The sequence below is a fragment of the Tursiops truncatus genome, chromosome 3 (genome assembly GCF_011762595.2).
Source record: "Tursiops truncatus isolate mTurTru1 chromosome 3, mTurTru1.mat.Y, whole genome shotgun sequence".
Classification (NCBI taxonomy): domain Eukaryota; kingdom Metazoa; phylum Chordata; class Mammalia; order Artiodactyla; family Delphinidae; genus Tursiops; species Tursiops truncatus.
In genome coordinates, this window is record NC_047036.1 from 166,897,564 (window position 1) to 166,916,200 (window position 18,637).

An 18,637-nucleotide genomic window follows, 5' to 3' on the forward strand; every position below is an offset into this window, starting at 1 on the left:
CCACGTTTGTTTCAGTGCAGACAGGGCTTGTGGCAGGACCTCCAGGGTGCGCCACCCTGTAAGCACCCTCCCTGCTGCTCTGGGCCCCGCTGTCCCGAGTCCCCGGTTGCCATTGCGAGTGTGGCACACACGCTCGTCTGTGTCTCCATTCACCGCAGCATTCAGCATGGATGTCCTGTGCATCCTTGGGGTGGGCCAGGCACTGGGCCCAGTGCTCGGGGTCAGTGGCAGTGACTTTCCAGGCCTGTCGCCCCTGCTGGTTAGCCTGGTCAGCCCCAGGGGTCCAACGGTCAGAGCAGGGCGGTGAGAGCAGTCTCTAGCCCCAGTGTGAACACTGCAAAGCCAGCTCTAAGGGCTTTTTAAAATCACCTGAATTACGAATTTCATCGCATTTTTTTAATGTTTCTAAATTGCCAATCATCTTCTGAATAATCCTGAGCTTTGAAAATGTAATTCAGTATTTCCCTTCCCAAAAGGAACATCTGGCAACATGTCCTCCCCTGCATCCTGTGCTGTCTGGCTCTCCTGAGTGTGGTGTTAACGACCCCTCTACGGGAGAAACACCAGCTCCACCAGCGCAGACTCCCCGGAGCCCGTAGGGATCAGCTCCTTCATGCAAGCTAGCAGTGAGAGTTACTTATTGTAACCTGTTTTTGCCCAAGGAGAGCAGTTTGGCTCACCAACACATAGCCCGCAGGAAGAGGGCCTTCCTGTTTAGGAATTCTTTTGGGTTTTTTTTGGTTTTTTTTTTTGGCTGAGTTGGTTCTTCGTTGCTGCGTGCGGGCTTCCTCTAGTTGCAGTGAGCGGGGGCTACTCTTCGTTGCAGTGCACGGGCTTCTCATTGCGGTGGCGTCTCGTTGCGGGGCACGGGCTCTAGATGCACGGGCTTCAGTAGTTGTGGCTCGCGGGCTCTAGAGCGCAGGCTCAGTAGTTGTGATGCACGGGCTTAGTTGCTCCGTGGCATGTGGGATCTTCCCGGACCAGGGCTCAAACCCGTGTCCCCTGTATTGGCAGGCGGATTCTCAACCACTGTGCCACCAGGGAAGCCCCCTGTTTGGGAATTCTGATTTGATTTTGTTTCATACCTGAAAGTGTGGGCTGACCAGGTGTGTTTGTGGTGGTGTTTTTGTGTACAGTTGAAGGGTTTCTAGTGTATCTACAGAGTTGTGCACCCATCACCATAATTAACTTTAGAACATTTTTGTCACTCCAAAAAGAGACCCTATACCCTTGAGCAGTCACACCCCACTTTGTCTTTCCCAGCCCCTGGCAACCACAAATCGACTTTCTGTCTCCGTGGATTTGCCAGCTCTGGACATTTCATTGTAAATGGAGTCATACACTGTGTGGCCTTTTGGGGTATCTTTCCATTTATTTAAGTCTTTACTTTCTTCCAACAATGTTTTGTAGTTCTCGTTGGTTCAGTTTATTCCCAAGTATTATATTCTCTGTGGTGCTATTGTAAATGGAATTGTTTTCTTCACTTTTGGATTGCTCGCTGCTGGTGTGTAAAAACAGGCAAGGGATTTCTCTGTCTTGATCTTGTTCCCTATGACCCGAAAAGGGTTTTTTTCCCCCGTGGGCTGGACCTTAGCACAAAAGTGAGGCTGCCTCTGGGACCCAAAATGCTGCAGTCCCTGGGCTCTTCTGGGGACAGACGTGTCCTATTGGAGTCACAAGGCTTTTTATCCTGATCCTTCTGGTCAGGGAATGCATTAGACTGTCTCCCCCGCCCCCTGAGATGGGCAGAGTCACCAAGGTGCAGGGATTAAGGGATCTGTGTGTACTGGTGGCTGAGCTGAAACCAGGCTTTGAGCCCCTGTGTCTGTCAGCTCTGCATAGTTGTCCATCCCAGACTTCGTCCTGAGGGAGGCCCCGCCTCCTCCTCCTGGGCCTCCCAGCGCCCTCATTAGCCGCAAGCACTCCGGGCACATCTGGAGAGAGCCTGCCGTCTGCCACCTTTGATCTTTCACCACAGAAAATGCATCTCATTTCTCAGAGGTCTGCTGGTAGTAGAGAAGCTTCTCCTGATTACAGACGTGTCCTCCTGGAAAGGGAGCTGGGTCCCAGGGACCAGAACTCTGTGGCTCCCTGATATTCCTTGGGGCCCGCGAGCACAGCCCAGCCCAGCCTCCGAGCTCTCAGCCCCGGCAGGTAGCTGGGTGGGTGGACTGCAGCTTGACCAGCCCCACACATGCCCTCCAGTTTTCTGTTGCCAGCAGTTCACCCCAGGGCCAGCACTGCCTGCAGCCCTCAGCCTCCTCCCTTACAGACGGGATTGGATGGGCCTCTGCTCTTCTGTTTTAACTTGGAAACATTTTCCCTAGTTCCCCAGGCCCATGGCCACCGAAGCCCAGACCACAGTCCTCTTCTGCCCCTGGTCCCTCCTAGCTTTGCTGCCCCACCCCAGGCAGGCCCGCTTTTTTTTTTTCTCTTATGCTTGTAGAGGAAAAGAGCAGTGGATTCCGGTTGAAGCCGCCGACCCTGATCCACGGCCAGGCACCCAGTGCAGGTGGGTGTCCGCCTTGAAGGAGGAGCACAGAGTGGCTGCCTTGCGGCCTCTGCGTGCCAGTGCGGTCCGGGCTCACTTTTCTGACACGTGAGCACTGGAACACCGCTGGAAAGAGCCCGTCGGACCAGGGAGGTTCTCCTGCCTGTGAGCCCGCTGTCCCGAGGAGGTGGCGGCGAGGGAGCGGGCCCGGCTTGGTGGGTGGCGTTCAGGCTCCGTGCCCGGCAGTAGCTCAGTTGTGAGACTGTCTCTGCTGAGCGATCTGCCCACAGCGTTAACCCTGAGTAGCAGAGCAGCCGCTAGTGAGCGGGGCCCAGCACTCGCGCCATCGAGACACGTCACATCCAACGGGAAGCCCTTGCAGGGCCTGGAGCGTTCTCGTGGTCCTTGCCCTGTATGTTTGGCAGAGGGATTTTCTCAACGTGGCATTTTGAGAAGCAGGTGCAAGGGGTACCTTTACGTGACCCGTAGCAGAGTCCTAAACTTTGAGAGGTGAACTGTGGCTTCGCTGCTTTCCCCTCACCGTCTGCCCTTGACCCTTGAGCCCCACGCTTGAGAACAGCTGTCTCTTGGTCCCCCCTGTAGCATTCCTGTACTCACTGGATTAATTTGCAGACATGATCAGTTTCATGGGGGCTTCATTTAATCACATATAAAAATAACAATAGCCAGAATTTGTATGTCTAACTGTAGAGAAAATATCTTGGGTTTTTAATTTTTTCAGTATGCTTCCCTGTAAAGTCTAGCCCAAGAGGGACATCAGATGCGTTGTTGGGGTGAATTTTTCTGTAAAGTGCCTGAGAGCTGGCGTGGGGGTGGGTTGCATTTCTGCCCTTGCGGTCGGAGGGCCCGGGCAAGCCGACCTCTGTCCCCAGGTCTGCCGAGCCAGAAGCCCAAGGAGCAGCAGCGGAGCGTGCTTCGCCCAGCAGTGCTACAAGCCCCGCAGCCAAAGGTGCTCTCACAGACCGGTGAGTGACTCGGCCGTGGCCCCTCCCAGGCTCACACGTCAGGGCACAGCCGCGTCACGACACAGGTGGCTTTGGCCCCGTCTGCTGAACGCACTGGGAAATAGAGTGCTGGAGAAACAAGCCCTCAAATCCCCAATGAGCCTGGAAGACAGGCAGTTCCACTGGCCTCCTGAGAGCTGGCCCCCCAGCCCTGAGCGGCCCAGATGCGTCCCTGTGTGTTTGCAGGCAAAACTCAGCCCTGTATGTCTAAGAGACCTGAACCATATTTCTATTATATCCACAAAGGATGGGGTTTTCAGTTCATCCTTAATTTTCTTAATACTGATAAACTTTTCTTCTCTTCCTCTTAATCTTTCCCTACAATTCAAGAGCTTTTCATCGGGAGCAAAAATAGTTAATATTTCTGAAGGGTTTTAATTGCATGGAAAATTGTTTTGGTCTAATACTAAACAAAGCCAGATTTAAAGTTGTACATGTCACATAATCTCAACTGTTTAAAGGAGAAAGTGCATAGAAAAAAGACTCTATTAGTAAAACTAGTTTTATAAAACTCATAATTATTCCCCAAATATATTTTCTTTTTTTTTTTCACCTAAGTAGTAGTATTTCTAAATAAACTGAAAATTCACATGGTTCTTTGTGGAATAAGTAATAAAGGATTCTTTCTTTTGTGAGGTGTTAGTTTTGGGTTTGGGTTTTTCTAACCTAAGAATTTGTATTGATTCCAGATCCTTTCCTTTAAGAAGGAGACATTACACTCTCAGCCCAAATGGTAGAAGGCAGCGGTGCTGAAGGTGGTCCGGGCTGACCTCTGAGATGTCTGCTGTCCTTTTCTCCCCACAGTCCCGAGCAGCGGCACCAACGGGGTCAGTGTCCCGGCAGACTGCCCGGGGGCAGCGACATCGGCTTCGCCTGACAACCCCGCCCGGAGGAGTCCGTCTGACGAGGCACCAGCACTTGAGGTCCGTCGGCAATGGGGCAGGGAGTGCACCGCACGTGAAGCTTCTCAGGGCCTCACCGGGCGCATGGGCTGTTGACCACTCTGGGCTGTATCCAAGCTGGCCCATGCTAAAGCATCCTGATTTGCTCAGAGGTCTCCATGTGTAACCACAACTGACTGGCCAGGTCACCAGACCACCAAGAACTCCACAGTTGGTTTTGAGTGAAAGGGGCCACGAGCAGGGCTCTGGCACTTAGGGCCGGACAGCCCAAGGCCTGTTTCGTTTCCACGCACGTAGTCTGTTGGGGCCTTGTACCGCTGTACTTGGAGAGATGTCTCCCGTCCCTCTTCCACAGCCGAGCAGTTCCTCAGGGGTTCATACACATGTGCTGCTTCTAGTGGCAGAAGTGTGCTTGGGAGTTCGCTCAGAAATCCTTTGTTTTATTTATTTATTTTTATTTTTATATATTTATGTATTTTTGGTTGCGTTGGGTCTTTGTTGCTGTGCGCAGGCTTTCTTTTTAGTTGCAGCAAGCGGGGGCTACTCTTCGTTGCGTGGGCCTCTCATCGCGGTGGCTTCTCGTTACAGAGCATGGGCTCTAGGCGTGCAGACTTCAATAGCTGTGGCACGTGGGCTCAGTAGTTGTGGCTCGTGGGCTCTAGAGCGCAGGCTCAGTAGTTGTGGCACATGGGCTTAGTTGCTCCGCGGCATGTGGGAATCTTCCCGGACCAGGGCTCGAACCCATGTCCCCTGCATTGGCAGGCGGATTCTCAACCACTGCGCCACCAGGGAAGCCCAGAAATTGTTTGTTTTTAAAAAAAAAAGTCCTCCAGGGTTCTGGGATTATATAGGCCAGGTGCATATGTTTTCCAGTAGCGTTGCATAGCAGCTGAAAATAAGGGGCATTTAATGAAGAGCCTACATTTGCGGTTGGCAGAGACGGACTTGAAATCCGAGTTGCAGCAACACATCCAGGGCTCCACGTACGGAGACAGATTGCACCCGTGTGTTTATCTCCACTCTGCCTGTTTCAGCAGACAGGTCGCTGCCTGAGGTTCTCCACCCTCTGCCTCCCCCACCCGCTGCCATACCGCCGCCGGATGTTCAGGCTCAAATGGTGAAAATGAACATCTCCAATTCAATCTTCAGATGTCCCTGAGCCCCCCACCCTGAAACCACAGTTAGTGGAATTGGAAAAAGGAATCATTCCCACAGCATACTGCTTCTCAGAAACTGGTGGCTAGGGCTCTGAGCTGGAGGGAGACCTGGACGTGACCCCCCACCCCACCGTCTCCACCCAGTGTCCCCGGTGACGAGGGCACTGCCAAGACCTCGCCCCTCCCCCTCCCTGGAGAGGTCTGGTCCCCCCCAGCCCTAGGGCATCTCCCTGGTCCCCCACCCCAGGGCCCGCTCCACAGGATTCACGCCAGGCAAATGCAATGGTGTGAGATGGCTCATCTCGCTTCTCGGGGCTGATGTGTGGCTTCTTTTCAGTTGTTCTGTTTGCTTGTTTTAACCAGGAGAAAGACTTGCAGAAAAATGAGTCCAGCAGTGCTTCTGAGGAGAGCTGCGAGAAGAAGGAGCTTGCACAGCAGGCATTTGTGTTCGGGCAGAACCTGAGGGACAGAGTTAAGGTATGTGGTCAGAAGGCCGGATGAGCTGTTGACCCAGTGAAGGGATCTTTTTACGCCTCCCCCAGGTTCATTTGCCCGGGGATGGGGAGTGGGGGCCGTGTCTGGGGTGGTCCTGGGCCTCAGCGCCCAGCAGCTGCTTGTTGCGTCCCTTCCGTGCTGTGCTGCTGACTCCTGGCAGCACCCCGGCCGGCTGCCCCCCACCCTGCCCCACCCCTGCCAGTGTGGGGCTGAGCGGTGGCTCCTGGCGGCAGGCCCCCTCGTTCTTCCAGGAGCCAGGCTGAGAGAGGCACCTTAGCCCTGACAGCTGACGTGTTTATAGCCAAGGAACAAGCAGACATTAGGATCCGATGCTTTCCAGGTCACCAAAGAGATTTTTCTGTGCTTACTTCAGGGTTTCTTTCAGCACTAGCGTCGTTCAGCCCGGATCCTTCTTAGTTGTGGAAGGCCGTCCTGCGCACTGTAGGGTGTTGAGCAGCATCCCCGGCCCCCGCCCTCTAGATGCCAGCAGCACCCCCTCCCCGCCCCCAGTGACGACCACCAAAAGCATCCCCAGCGGTTCTGAATGTTCCCCGTGGGACCATGTCACCCCCAATTGAGAGCCATCGCCTTGTTTTTTTCAAGGAGGGCAGGTGGAAAGATACTGTTTTCTCTCCCACAGGAGGCAACAGGATCTGTCACCTCCTGGCTGCCCCCCAGGTGTGTTGGTCTAGTCTGGGGACTTTGAGTCGGGGGTGGGGAGCATGTGGCAGTGGCAGGGGATCTGGGTTCTGGACCCCACGCGCTGGCCCTCTCGGAAGACCTGTCCCAGCCCCAGGGACTGAAGGTCCCTCTGTGCCATTTCCAGCAGCTCATCTGGCAAGAAGCTCCTGGAGGCTTGAGGGGCAGTGTCAGTGGCTGTGTCTGGGGACATTTGTCATTGCCACAGCTGGGGGGTAGGTGCCACTGATACTAAGTAGGTGGAGGCCAGAGATGCTGACCAACACCCCACAGTGCCCAGGAAGCCCCCGTCCCCGCTCAGGGAACCACCCGCGCCCGGGGTCAGTAACGCAAAAGGTGAGAAGCCCTGAAACGAGAAAACAAGAGTGTCTCGGGTGTGGAGGAGATGTCAGGCCACGCCGTCAGCTTCCTCCTCTGGTGCCCACGGTCCAGTAGAAGCACACATACCCCAAGAGACACAAGAATAGGTGTTGATGTTGCACAGCTTTAGGCAAAATATTGAGTCCCTTGGCAGCTGCCCTCTCCTGGGAGCAGAAAGCAACAGCAGGGAGGACCTGGAAATCCACCCATGCTGGGGACCGGGGGCCTGGCCTGAGCCATCAGGTCGAGTCTGTTCCTCGCTGCCTTGAGATTGGGGTGGGGACGATGTCTCGTGGGGATCCGGGCGTCTCATGGTTGCATCCCAGCTTCTCAATGGGGGGGCGACTCAAAGCCGTGGTTTCTTAACCGCTCTGAGCCTCTGCTTCCTCACTCAGAGCAAGGTGGCTAACACCCACCTCTCAGCGTTCCCGGGAGAGTTTCATCGGAGAATGTATTTAACCAGGCTAGCATGGCAGTTGGCGTAAAAGCAGCCTTGAGAAATGATGCTTCTGTTTTGTTTATAATGAACCCCTTAAAATGTAAGATTTGTAAGCGACCTGTGATTCCTCGGTGCAGAAGTATTGATAAAAATGCCAACAAGGTGCCAGCCTGAGTGTGCTTTTTTAAAACAAGGTAGAAAAGGCTCCCTAGTGCCTTATGGACTGTTTTTGTATCTTAACTCTTACCACACCCCAGGGTACACACATGTAGACGGAGCCATGCCGCATGTCAGCGTAGGGCCTGTGGACGCAGGCTGAGCTGCAGAGGTCCAGGACATGCCGTTCTCTGAGCAGTGTTTCCTCTCTGTTTCCCAGTTAATAAATGAGAACGCTGAAGTAGTGGACATGGAGAACGCCGGACACCCCAGTTCAGAAGCGCCAGCCGCCACCAACTACTTCCTTCAGTACATCAGCTCCAGGTCTGCGCCTCGGGCCTGGTGCCCAGCCTTGTCCGGGGAGAGCCTCCGCCTCGGGCCCGTGGTCACCCGTGGTACCTGCCTCAGGGCCCAGAGAAGCCTGGACCCTCCTGCACCAGGAGCCAGCCCAGTCCTTCCTCGGGAGGGCAAGGGCACGTGCAGCCAGAATCCCAGTCACCGTGCAGCCCCTCCCTCTTTTCCGCTCTGGACACAGATGTGGAGGGGCTGGGATGGTGGGCTTCAGCAGACATCTAAGGCAGGACCCCAGTCCCGTGGGCTTGTTCAGCCCAGCCCCGGGAGTGACCTCTGTCACCCGGGCCTTGTGCCCAGAACAGAACCCGGTGGGCCAGTGACAGCTCGGCTGTCTCCTGTCACCAGGTGCTCCCTGCCCTGGATCTGGGCTCGCCGTTGGCGCTACTGGTGGTGGCACTTGCCAACAGCCTGGCTGCCGGGGTGTTTGAGAAGGAAGGCTCGTCCCTGCCTGGGAGATGGGCCAGGAGAGCAGGCGCCGTGCGGGCTCCCACCTCGGAGAGGCCCGATGGGAACAGTGACCTCGCTGCTTGGCTGCCTGGCCCCCGGTTAGCAGAGTGCATCAGATATTTTAAGACGCATTTTTTGCACCTGAGTGTTTCCCAAATTGGGAGGCACGTGCAGCCTGTGATGTCTTAAAACGGATGAAGTGTGACCGCCAGGGCAGCTGCCGTTTGCTGAGCGCTCCCCAAAGGTCATCCTGTGTCACCTGCCGGCCACCCCATAGGAGGCATCACCTCCTTGGTGCAGGCCTGGGGAGGGACCCAGAGAGCTGCAGTGCCTCCCGGGGGCAGCCCACTGGCAAGAGACAGCCGGGTTTGTCTGCTGGGAGTGGACGGAACGCCCCTGCGCTCAGCCTCTGTGTGGTGCTGCCCACCTCCTGGGGGTTGGGGAAGACGGGCATCTGGTGTGTCACACGGCGCCCGTGTGCAGTTGGTGCCAGGCGGTGCGAGCCAAGGGTCTGTGTTTGCCGCCTGGAGAGGGCTGGCATGGAGGCCTGCGGGTACCTGTCCCTGGCACACCAGCCCAGCCCGAGGCGGAGCGGGGCCTCGACCGTGCGACCGTGTGTGTGTGCCGCGCATGTGGGCGTGCACACCGCCTGGCCCTGTGCCACCCTGCGCTCACAGCGTGTCTCCTCTTCAGTTTAGAGAGCTCAGCCAACAGTGCGGACGCCGCCAGCAGCAAATTCATATTTGGCCAGAACATGAGTGAGCGCGTGTTGGTGAGTGACCCCCGTGGGGACTGTCCTGCCCAGGGCCTGGAAGGCTCTCGGAGCCTCCCGCAGGTCACCGGGACACGTCGGGTGTGGCTGCTGCCTTGAGTCCTGTGAAATTAGAATGTTTTCTTTTCCAAGTAAGAGAAAGAAGACCCAGCTCAGACTCAGCTTAAACGGGGGGCGGCGCTGGTGGCCTAGGAAGGCTCTGTAGGAGCCAGTGTCGCGCATCCTGTCCTTCCTCGTCCTGAGAGGGGCTTCCCTTGAGTCACGGGCCGCGCTTCCTCCCAGCTAAGGGCAGGTGCGGTGACAGCCGTCAGGCCAGACTCCTTAGCCATGTGGGCCGGGACCACCCTGTGCCACCTCTGAAGCCAAGGGAGGGCAGCCCCATCGCCACCGTGAGGCTGCAGCACAGAGTGGGGGGCGAGGGGGCAACCCTGCAGGGTCTCCAGTGTCCCCTGCACTCCTGACACACCACGGCTGAGGCACGTGGCTGACCGCGGGCCACATCCTGGTCCCAGAGAGCCCAGCCAGCCCGGGATGGGCTTCTAGGGTCGTTACCCGCTTCCTTCTCTTTCTTCCTTTTCTTTCCCAATCATTACACACAGCCCCGCTGTGTCCACTGTGAGGGCAGCTCAGGCGCTGTTTGGGGCCCACCTGATTCCTGCCGTCTTGGTCTCAGTGTTTGTTTCACTAAGGAGCCGCCTGCTTCTTTTCTTGAGCGTCAGTACTGTCCTTTTTCGATTACGATGAAGTAGGCAAAGAACTCTTTCACGGGCCAGGGGGACCAGGTGGCCCAAGGTCGGCTGGTGGCACACACCTCCAGGTGACGCCACAGAGGCTCCAGAGGCGGCTCGCGTGCGCGTCCGGGCGGGCCTGTGAGGACTGAGGACCGCCTGTCTCTGATGCTGCTCAGCAGGCGCTGAGTGCGCATGGGCTGGGGCTGGGCGGGTCCCCAGAGTGCGGGAGGGAGGCCAGCGTCGGCAGAGGGGGTCCTCTGCTGGGCGGGGGGCGCCAGGAGCTGCCTCCCGGCAGAGGGGTTCCCTGTCCTGCAGCGGTCGGCCCCCGGGACCACCCCCCACGCCCCCTCCTCCTGTGCGCCTTCGTTCCCCGCAGAGCCCGCCCAAGTTAAACGAGGTCAGCCCGGATGCCAACAGAGAAAACACAGTGGCCGAGTCCGGGTCCGAGTCCTCGTCCCAGGAGGCCACCCCCGAGAAAGGTAGGCCTCGGTCCTGCCCTCTCCCGGGGGCGTCCGGGAGGCAGGGAGGGGCGGGGACGCTGTGAACCACCCTCGGGCACAGCCCACAGCCGTGCGTGCTGGCTGTCCAGTGAGCAGGAGGGGGGCGAGGCCCGGGGCCCTGCCTGGTGACCAGGATGGGGTTGAGGTGGTTGTCGCCCTCCTCCTCGCCCTGAGGCGGCAGACGCTCCTCAGCGCCCTCGGAGGTCTCTCGCTGTCTGCCCTCCTCGCCTGCGTGGGAGAGTGGGAGGCCGCAGCTGCACTGGCCGCTCCCGGTGGCCGCCCAGCAGACTCCGAGGCAGAGTTACGTGGTGCGTTGCCAGGGTCCGCTGTGGGCCCGAGGCGCTGGCCCCCTTGAGGCCAGAGCCACCCTTTGGGTGTCCTGTGAGGTACACCCTCCCCCTGACCAAATCAATAGTCAATGTCGTTTAGCTAATAACATTGCAGAGTCGCTGGCCGAGTCGGCGGCCGCCTACACCAAGGCGACAGCGCGGAAGTGCTTGCTGGAAAAGGTGGAGGTGATCACCGGGGAGGAGGCCGAAAGCAACGTGCTGCAGGTGAGGCGCGCCCGGCCTCTGGGACCCGTCGGTGCGGCTAGCGGACTTCTTGTACTGCTCTGTTTTAGAGCAAACGGTCTGTTCTGAGACAGTCTCGATAATTCAGGGAACTACAAAGACGTGTAACAAACACCTCTTGCCACCCAGAGTCAACAGCTGTGATTATTTTGTCCCGATGGTGCTGTGTTCTTTTCTTAGACCAGACTTCATGGCACCCGTGCCCCGTCCCATCTCCCTCCCCTCCTGGGGCAGCACGTCCAGTGTGGTGGGGCTCCATCTGCCCTTCGTCCTTTCACACATACCTGCGTGTGTGTCTATAAACCACGTATATGTGGCTTTGGGGAGTTTTTAATGTGGGGTTTTTAGTGGTACTTTTTTCCCCCACTCACAGTTTTTCTTATCTATCTATCTTGAGAGATACTGACTTAAAAGATCTGCAAACTTTTTCTGTAAAGGGCCACGTGTGGTCTCTCTTGCATTTTTTTTTGTATAACAACTTTATTGAGGTACAGTGCACATACTATGAAATTCACCCTTTTAAAGCGTACAGTTCAGTGGTTTTTACTGTATTCACTAATTTAGAACATTTTTGCCCCCCCAAAAAGAAGCCTTGTGCCCATGAGCAGTCACTGCCCATCCCCCTTCCTGCAGCCCCAGGCAACCCCACTTTCTGTTTCCGTGGATTTGCCTGTTGTGGACATTTCACGTGAATGGGATCGTACAACATGTGGCCTTTTGTGTCCACATTTTCGAGGTTCATCCCTGGTGGACCGTGTGTCGGCGCTTCACTCCTCTTCGAGGCTGAATAACAGTCCACTGTATTGGTAGCCCACATTTGTTTATCCAGTCACTTGCTGGTGGGCGCTTGGTTTGTTTCCACTTCTGAGGTATTAAGAATGATGCTCTGTGAACATTCACGTAATAGTTTCTATGTGAACACGTGCTTCACTTCTCGTGGGTAGATACCTAGGAGTGGAATTTCTGGGCCATATGATAACTCCACGTTTAATGTGTTGGAGAACAGTTTTCCACTGTGGCTGCCCCATTTTCCATCCCCATTAGCAAGGTGTGAGGGTTCTGATTTCTCCACATCCTCCAATACCTGTTGTCATCTGTCCTTTTGGTTATTACCATCCTAGTGGGTGTGAAGTGGTATCTCATTGTGGTTTTGATGTGCATTTCCTTAATGATTATTTTTTTTTAATACTCCTCTAAAGATGTAAAGTCCATTCTAGTTCGAGGGCAGGACAGAAAAGTGGCCAAGGGCCAGACGTGTCCCCCAGACCATAGTTCGTTGACCCTGCTGGTTCATCGCGGGTTCCCTGCAGGCTCCCGGGGTCTGTCTGCCGGCCAGGGTCCCTGCTCACCCAGAGGGCCACCTTGTGTTCCAGATCCAGTGTAAGCTGTTTGTCTTTGACAAGACCTCGCAGTCGTGGGTGGAGAGAGGCCGGGGGCTGCTCAGACTCAACGACATGGCATCGACTGACGATGGGACGTTGCAGTCCCGACTAGGTGAGCTTCGGCCAGGTTTCTGTGGAGGAGCCTGGGGCGCGGCGGGGCGGGGCTCCCTGTCTGCACCCACAGCCGGCCCTCAGCCTGCGGGACCCGGCCTGGCCCAGAGGCTCCAGCCGCCAGCCCTTCTGTGATGTTCCTCTTCCTGATCGTGAAAGTGGATGAAAGGATTTAGCCATTTTCAAACGTATTTTCTTATAAAGTGTCAGTTGTTTCGTGGTGAGTAAACAAAGAAACCAAACATCAACGAAAATCTCTTTACAAAAAGAGGGAGATCTCTGTCTGCCAAGACTGTCTTGGCGGTCCATTCCTGTTCTGTGGATCTTTGTTAAGGAAGTGGGGTGACTTTGTCTCTTGTTCTTTTCACTTGCCGTTTTGTGGGCGTGTTCCTGTGTTATTAAATTTTCCCTAAAATATGACTGTTTTTGAAAAGCTTCTGTATGAATTAACATTCCATCGGCCGTGAGTGTATTCAGCCATTTCCCTGCTGACGGACATGTAGGTTGTTTCTAATTGTTTTTGACTTGTAAGTAATGCTACTGGGGCCATCTACACGTGAATCTTATTCCCGGAAGTACGCTTGTTACAGAACGGATGTGTGTGCGGGCATGTTTGTATATATGTGAAACGTGTGTGTTCATTTTTTTGTTTGTTTTGTTTTGTTGTTTTAATCCTCCCCAGTTAAAATTGTCCTGCGGCCTTTACAGAAACGTCCATTCCTGGCCCAGGCGTAGCTCATGCTGCGTCTTTTCGGCACTGTTTTTATGCACTTGGGCTTCTGTTCGGGCACTGTTCTTTTTCATTTTCCCTAATGGAAACGTGCAAGTGTATCTGGACAGAGAGGGCGCAGGATTTTGAGCCCCCGCGGCTCGTGGCTCTGCCCCTGGGTCATCAGCCTGTGACCACCCTCGTTGTAATTGCACTGCTCCCTCCCTTGTTGAGATCCTTCCCGGCCATCGTCTCCTTTCACCCTTTGATCCTTGGCATTGACCTTCCTTCCCTCCAAGTCCACCTCGGGGGGTGGGTTGGGCTGTGAGGCCGGGCCCAGAGGGCTGGAGGGGGTGAGGGTCACCCAGATTGGGGTGACCGCTTGTAATCTGCTCCGGGTTTTCCAGTGGGGAGGGCCGGGCTGGCAGGAAGGCCAGGGCTCACCTGTGTCCATGGGGTTGGGGCTCGGGCAGGGTGGGTAGGCTCGGACAAATTGAGCAGGACAACATTGGCCTTGGGCCCGCTGTGGGTGGAACTCGTGGTCTCACACACATTTCCAGAGAGGAGAGGCCTGTCCCCTGTTCTTCTCCACTGTGTGCTGCCCTCAGTCTACCTTTGTCTCCCTCCTGATGGAGGCTCTGAGCAGCGGTCAGCCCTGACGCTTCCTCTAAGCAGTTAGCTCCTTTTCATGGGGCAGGAGCTGCGCCTTGGCCTGTGTGTGGCGACAGTCAGGGGGCGTAGACTTCGTGTGGCGTGTCCCCAGTGTGCAGACCCACCTCCGCCTCCTGCTGCCGCCTGACCAGCCCCTTCCCCAGGGGAGCCGCCGTCCTGGCACCAGCTCCACCCACTGGATGTGCCGCCAGGGGTGGGGGGTTGCCAGGGCTGCCGCTCAGCAGACAGGAGGCTTTCGTGGACCTTGGGGGGATTGTGGGATTTCACCCTGGGGGTGTTGGCTTTCCTGCAGATTGTGTCTGTTCTCGTAGCGGCTTCGTCGAGGGGTGGGGGGCAGAGCTGATGGCCTCGTTGGTTGCAGTGATGCGGACCCAGGGCAGCCTGCGGCTGATCCTCAACACCAAGCTGTGGGCCCAGATGCAGATGGACAAGGCCAGTGAGAAGAGCATCCGCATCACAGCCATGGACACGGAGGACCAGGGCGTGAAGGTCTTCCTGATCTCGGTGAGCAGCCCCAGGGACGGGCTGGGCTGCCCCCGGCCTCTCGGGGAACAAAGCTGTCCAAACAGCCCCCGGACGAGGGCAGGGCAGCCCCATGCCTAGCACTCAGAGCCCTGCACTGAGGGCCTGGCCGGGGAGAGTAGGAGGCCTCCAGGGTCGGGATGGCTCACCGAAGGCTGGCCCGGCCCAGGCTCTGTGGACCCCTCGGGAGGACAGGCCCTGGACCTGGGGGAGCTTCGGTCTGCTGTCCCCGGGTTTGTCGAGGAGAGAGGTCAGGCTCCTCCCCAGTCCAGCCCGGGAGCTGGGACATCCCATTACGGCAGGGGCTGCGGCCACGTCACCTGAGGAGGGGTCTCCCCGTGAGGCCTTGTAACCTGGCCCTCCCCTCTGCCTCCACCAGGCCAGCTCCAAGGACACGGGCCAGCTGTATGCGGCCCTGCACCACCGCATCCTGGCGCTGCGCAGCCACGTGGAGCAGGAGCAGGAGGCCAGGACGCCGGCCCCCGAGCCTGGGGCGGCCCCGTCCAATGAGGACGACAGCGACGACGACGACGTCCTGGCCCCGTCGGGGGCCACCGGAGGCGGTGAGCCAGGGGTCCCGGGGCTGACCCAAGGGGTGGGGCTGTGTCCAGGGCAGACACCTGACGGCCAGGCCACCGCTCCCCACAGGCGCTGGCGACGAAGGGGACGGGCAGACGGCCGGGAGCACATAGCGCCGGGAGCCGGCTGCCCACGAGCCTGCTGCTTTGTCCGTCTGTCTGCCCGCCCGCCCGCCCCTCCCTCCGGCAGCGTCGAGGCGCGGGGCTCGGGAACCACACTCCCCGCTGGGTGGCCACAGTCTGGATCCGCACGTCCCGTTCAGAAGCAGACTCGGGAACTGCCTGAATGTGGTTTGGGACACGAACCTCATCATATTGATGAGCAAAACGAAAAAGAACATTTCTTCCCTCCCCACCTTGAATTGAAATGGCACATTAAGACTTGTCACGGCTTCTCACTGGGACTGGGACCCCTCGTTTCTTCACCCCACCCTCGTCGTGTCGCCGGCTCTCCCCGCCTCCACCTGCCCGGGCACCGGGTCTGTCCACACAGTGTCACGCTGGGCCTGCTGGACCTTCTGTTACTACTGTCTTTACCTCCCAGCTCCCACGTTCTGATTTGGGGGGTTTATTTTTAGACCTTTCCTTTCCCCCCCAGGGCTTTGTATTTGGTTTCCTAGATCGAGGCGCTTCTCTTCTGTGTGTTGAGCAGGCACGGCTCCGTCGTGGGCTGCGTCCTCGTTCCCCCTGTGGCCCCGGCCCCCATGCCGGGGGTGCTCCCCACCTGGGGTTCCTCCAGGCCAAGTCGTGGGGTGCGGAGGGGTTGGGCCCTGGGCCTGGAGAGCCTATCTAGAAAAGGGTCACTGGGCATGGGAGGGCGTGGGAGGGCTCCCCCCCATCCTCCTGTCTGTCCCCATAACATGGGTCACCCGTCATCAGGCACCCAGGTGCAAAACCTGCTTCCTGCTGTTGGCCGTTCCTTCCTTGCCCAGCCCTGGACATCTCTGCCCCCAAGACCGTCGAGGGCTGGGGGCCTCTGTGAGAGGCAGAGGGGGACCCTGGCAGGGCCTTCAAGGAGGGGGCAGCGAGCGGACCGGTTCCAGACAACATGGGCAGAACCCATGCTCGCAGCACACACAGGAGCGGCGCCCTCTGCCCGCCCCACCCCATAGCGTGGCCAAGAGCCAGCTGGGTGCCGCCCGCCTGGCGGGGCCCGCAGAGGAGGCCTCTGTGCACAGGGCCCTCACAGGGTGAGGGGGAGGCCCGTCTGAGCTGTGCCGCCCACACCTCAGGGTGGCCTGTGCAGCCCGCATCCGCGTCCGCGCCTGAGCCACGGGACGACACCAAAGGCCCTCCCAGCAGATCCGGTCACACTTCTCTGCTTTAAGCCTTAGCCAACTAGTGACAAGTAAAACCAGATAACGCCCATGTGTTTTGGAACATTTATGTAAGATTGTCATATGAAATGTATTTGGGAACTACATTAAAACTTTTAACTAAAACTCTGGCCTCCCGCATGCCCCAGGGGCCTCAGGAAGCCAGGCAACCTGGCCAGGAACGGTTCCTCAGCAGCCTGGCTTGCCCCGCACTCCACACCTGGGCAGGTGACCAAGCTCGGCTGCCTTCCAAGACCGGCCGCTCCGTGCAGAGCCTTGCGTCACAGAAGAGCAGTTTGCTTCCCCACCCGGGCGCTGCTTGGCTTCCTGGGGGAGTCACGAGGGAGGGGTGAGGGTGCTGACAGGGTTCACTTGAGCAGACCCAGGAGGAGACCTGGGGTCGGCATGGTGTGGGCATGGAGGGTCTCACTCCCTGGGCTCCTGAACCAGTGACCCATCGTTGGAACCTTTGTCCCACTGACACCTGGTGGCCAAGCCGTGTCCCTGGAGACCTGGTCCAGCCGGTTCTGCGGCCTCAATCTTCCCACAATCCCCTCCATCCCCCACCCCGGGGCTGCTCAGCTCAAAGCCCAGGTGAGAGGGGCCCTGACCCAGGGGTGCCAGGTGGGGCCCTACGCTGCATGGTGCCAGCCGAGTGGGTGTGCACCGCTCACAGCCGCCAGGCGCTGGTCATCATGGCCACAAACTCCTCATCCGTGTCCACAGAGGCGCTCACGCCACTGTAGTAGTCCTGGAACTCGGCCAGCGTGACCTGGGGGCAGATGGGCTGTCAGGGGGGACCGCAGGCGTGGGCAGAGGGGGTGGTACCCGCGCACCCACCTGCCCGTCCTTCTCGGAGGAGTCAAAGTTGTCCAGGAAGCGGCGGAGCACCTCCTCCTCCGTCCACTCCCCGCTCCGCACCCTGGGGTGGGCGCGGCCGCTGTACACCCCCCGGAGGTCATCCACAGTCACCACGCCGTCCCCGCTGCGGTCCAGCTTGGCGAACGCGGCTGTGATGACTGCCTCCCGGACCTGGGACATGGGGGGCTGGGGGGAGGTGGTGACTGGGGGGGGTGGAGCTCGGGAGGTCCCCCGAGTCCCCACACCGATGTGGATAAGCCCACAAGGACTTGGCACCCCCGGACGACAGGGTGGAGGGACTCACGCACGGTCGAGCGCCCGGCCTCACCCGCAGTGCCCGCAGGAACTCCTCCAGGTCCAGCGTCCCACTGCCGTCACGGTCCCAGCGCCTGCACACGCCCTGCGCCTCGGCTGTGTCCAGCACCAGCCCCAGCTCGGCCAGGCCCCGCTGGAGCTCCCCTGCGTCCAGGGACCGGCTCCTGTCCCGGTCCATGCGGCGGAAAAACCTGGGGGGCAGGGGGCGTGGGCAGGGAGCGTGGTTGGAAAGTGATCCGGGGGGTTGGGGAGGTGTGAGGGGACAGCTCACCTGGCCAGACCCTGGATGCCCGAGGCCCCTCGGGACAGGCACTGGGCCCGGAGCTTCTCCATGGTGGCGTCCACAGCATCCATGATGGGTCAGGGCTCCCTGGGCTGCTGGATGGGAGAGAGATCTGGAGGGGCTCCCGCTCGGCAACCAGGCTGCAGGCCGGGTGCCCCCGCTCACTCACCTGGCCTTCGTCTGTCCTGGAGTCCGGGTAGCTGCTCCGCCTGCCTTCTGCCTTCTGCCTGCTCTACCCAGCGTTGGCAGTGTGTCCTGCCGGGCCGGGCTGTTGCTAAGGGACGGTACCCTGGAGACTGGGAGGGGCCCCAGCTGTAACTCTCTAGGCACCAGAGTCTCATGGCCCTCAGCATGGCCCTGTGGGGGCATATGGCGGGCCGAGAGGCACAGGGCAGTGCTGTTGCTGCCGCCGCTGTCCACCTGCTGTCCTGCTCGCTTACTCCCTGCAGTGCCCAGGTCCTGGGATAAAGCCAGGCCCAGGTGGTGGTGGGGGGGAGGGGGTCACTTCCTAACCACAAGGAGGAAGGGTGGGCCACAGCCCTGTGGGGACCAGTGTCCTGGATGGAGGGAGGCAAGGCCCAATTCCTGTGTGAGCTGGAGCAGGTCCCCTCCCTTCTCTGGGCTTCACCAGCCACCAGCCCCTTTTCACACGGCCGCAGCCAAAGCTGCTGAGGGATCCAATTTTAAAGGACTCGAGGTGACCCAGGCCCCTGTCCAGCAGGTGGTGCTCACAGCTGGGTCCTACAGACATCAACGTTGACTTGAACAAAGCAATTCCTGGTAGTTAC

The 18,637-nt window shown here is 58.4% G+C and overlaps 2 protein-coding genes across 19 annotated transcripts in view; one reads left to right on the forward strand and one right to left on the reverse strand.

The window, feature by feature from the left end:
- The window catches only part of RANBP3 (RAN binding protein 3), a 56,965-nt gene that overhangs the window by 37,599 nt on the left and 729 nt on the right, over window positions 1-18,637 (forward strand). For 11 of the 16 annotated variants that reach the window (XM_073803360.1, XM_073803364.1, XM_073803367.1 and 8 more), the window contains 11 exons: window positions 2,447-2,512; window positions 3,385-3,477; window positions 4,321-4,439; window positions 5,939-6,052; window positions 7,945-8,048; window positions 9,219-9,297; window positions 10,405-10,507; window positions 10,958-11,082; window positions 12,474-12,594; window positions 14,336-14,478; window positions 14,876-15,059. In XM_073803360.1, coding sequence (XP_073659461.1) covers window positions 2,447-2,512; window positions 3,385-3,477; window positions 4,321-4,439; window positions 5,939-6,052; window positions 7,945-8,048; window positions 9,219-9,297; window positions 10,405-10,507; window positions 10,958-11,082; window positions 12,474-12,594; window positions 14,336-14,478; window positions 14,876-15,059 — 1,251 coding nt within the window. Of the gene's footprint in view, window positions 1-2,446; window positions 2,513-3,384; window positions 3,478-4,320; window positions 4,440-5,938; window positions 6,053-7,944; window positions 8,049-9,218; window positions 9,298-10,404; window positions 10,508-10,957; window positions 11,083-12,473; window positions 12,595-14,335; window positions 14,479-14,875; window positions 15,060-15,144; window positions 16,985-18,637 lie in introns of those variants that run through there. The other 5 variants (XM_073803365.1, XM_073803369.1, XM_073803371.1 and 2 more) reach the window with 3 other exon arrangements.
- On the reverse strand, window positions 16,445-18,334 carry CAPS (calcyphosine). 3 transcript variants are annotated; one of them, XR_012331122.1, is made up of 5 exons: window positions 18,019-18,334; window positions 17,838-17,961; window positions 17,580-17,757; window positions 17,027-17,437; window positions 16,445-16,717 (listed from the first exon to the last, which is right to left on the reverse strand). XR_012331122.1 is itself a non-coding variant. In XM_019947113.3 (5 exons), the coding sequence occupies exons 1-4, from the start codon at window positions 17,918-17,920 to the stop codon at window positions 17,061-17,063; spliced, it is 570 nt and encodes a 189-aa protein (XP_019802672.1). In that variant the 5' UTR covers window positions 17,921-18,321; the 3' UTR covers window positions 16,445-16,717; window positions 17,027-17,060. The 3 variants fall into 3 exon arrangements, 1 of the variants encoding a protein (XP_019802672.1); XM_019947113.3 differs by having other exon boundaries at window positions 17,027-17,162; window positions 17,231-17,437; window positions 17,838-18,321; XR_002178809.3 differs by having other exon boundaries at window positions 17,838-18,331.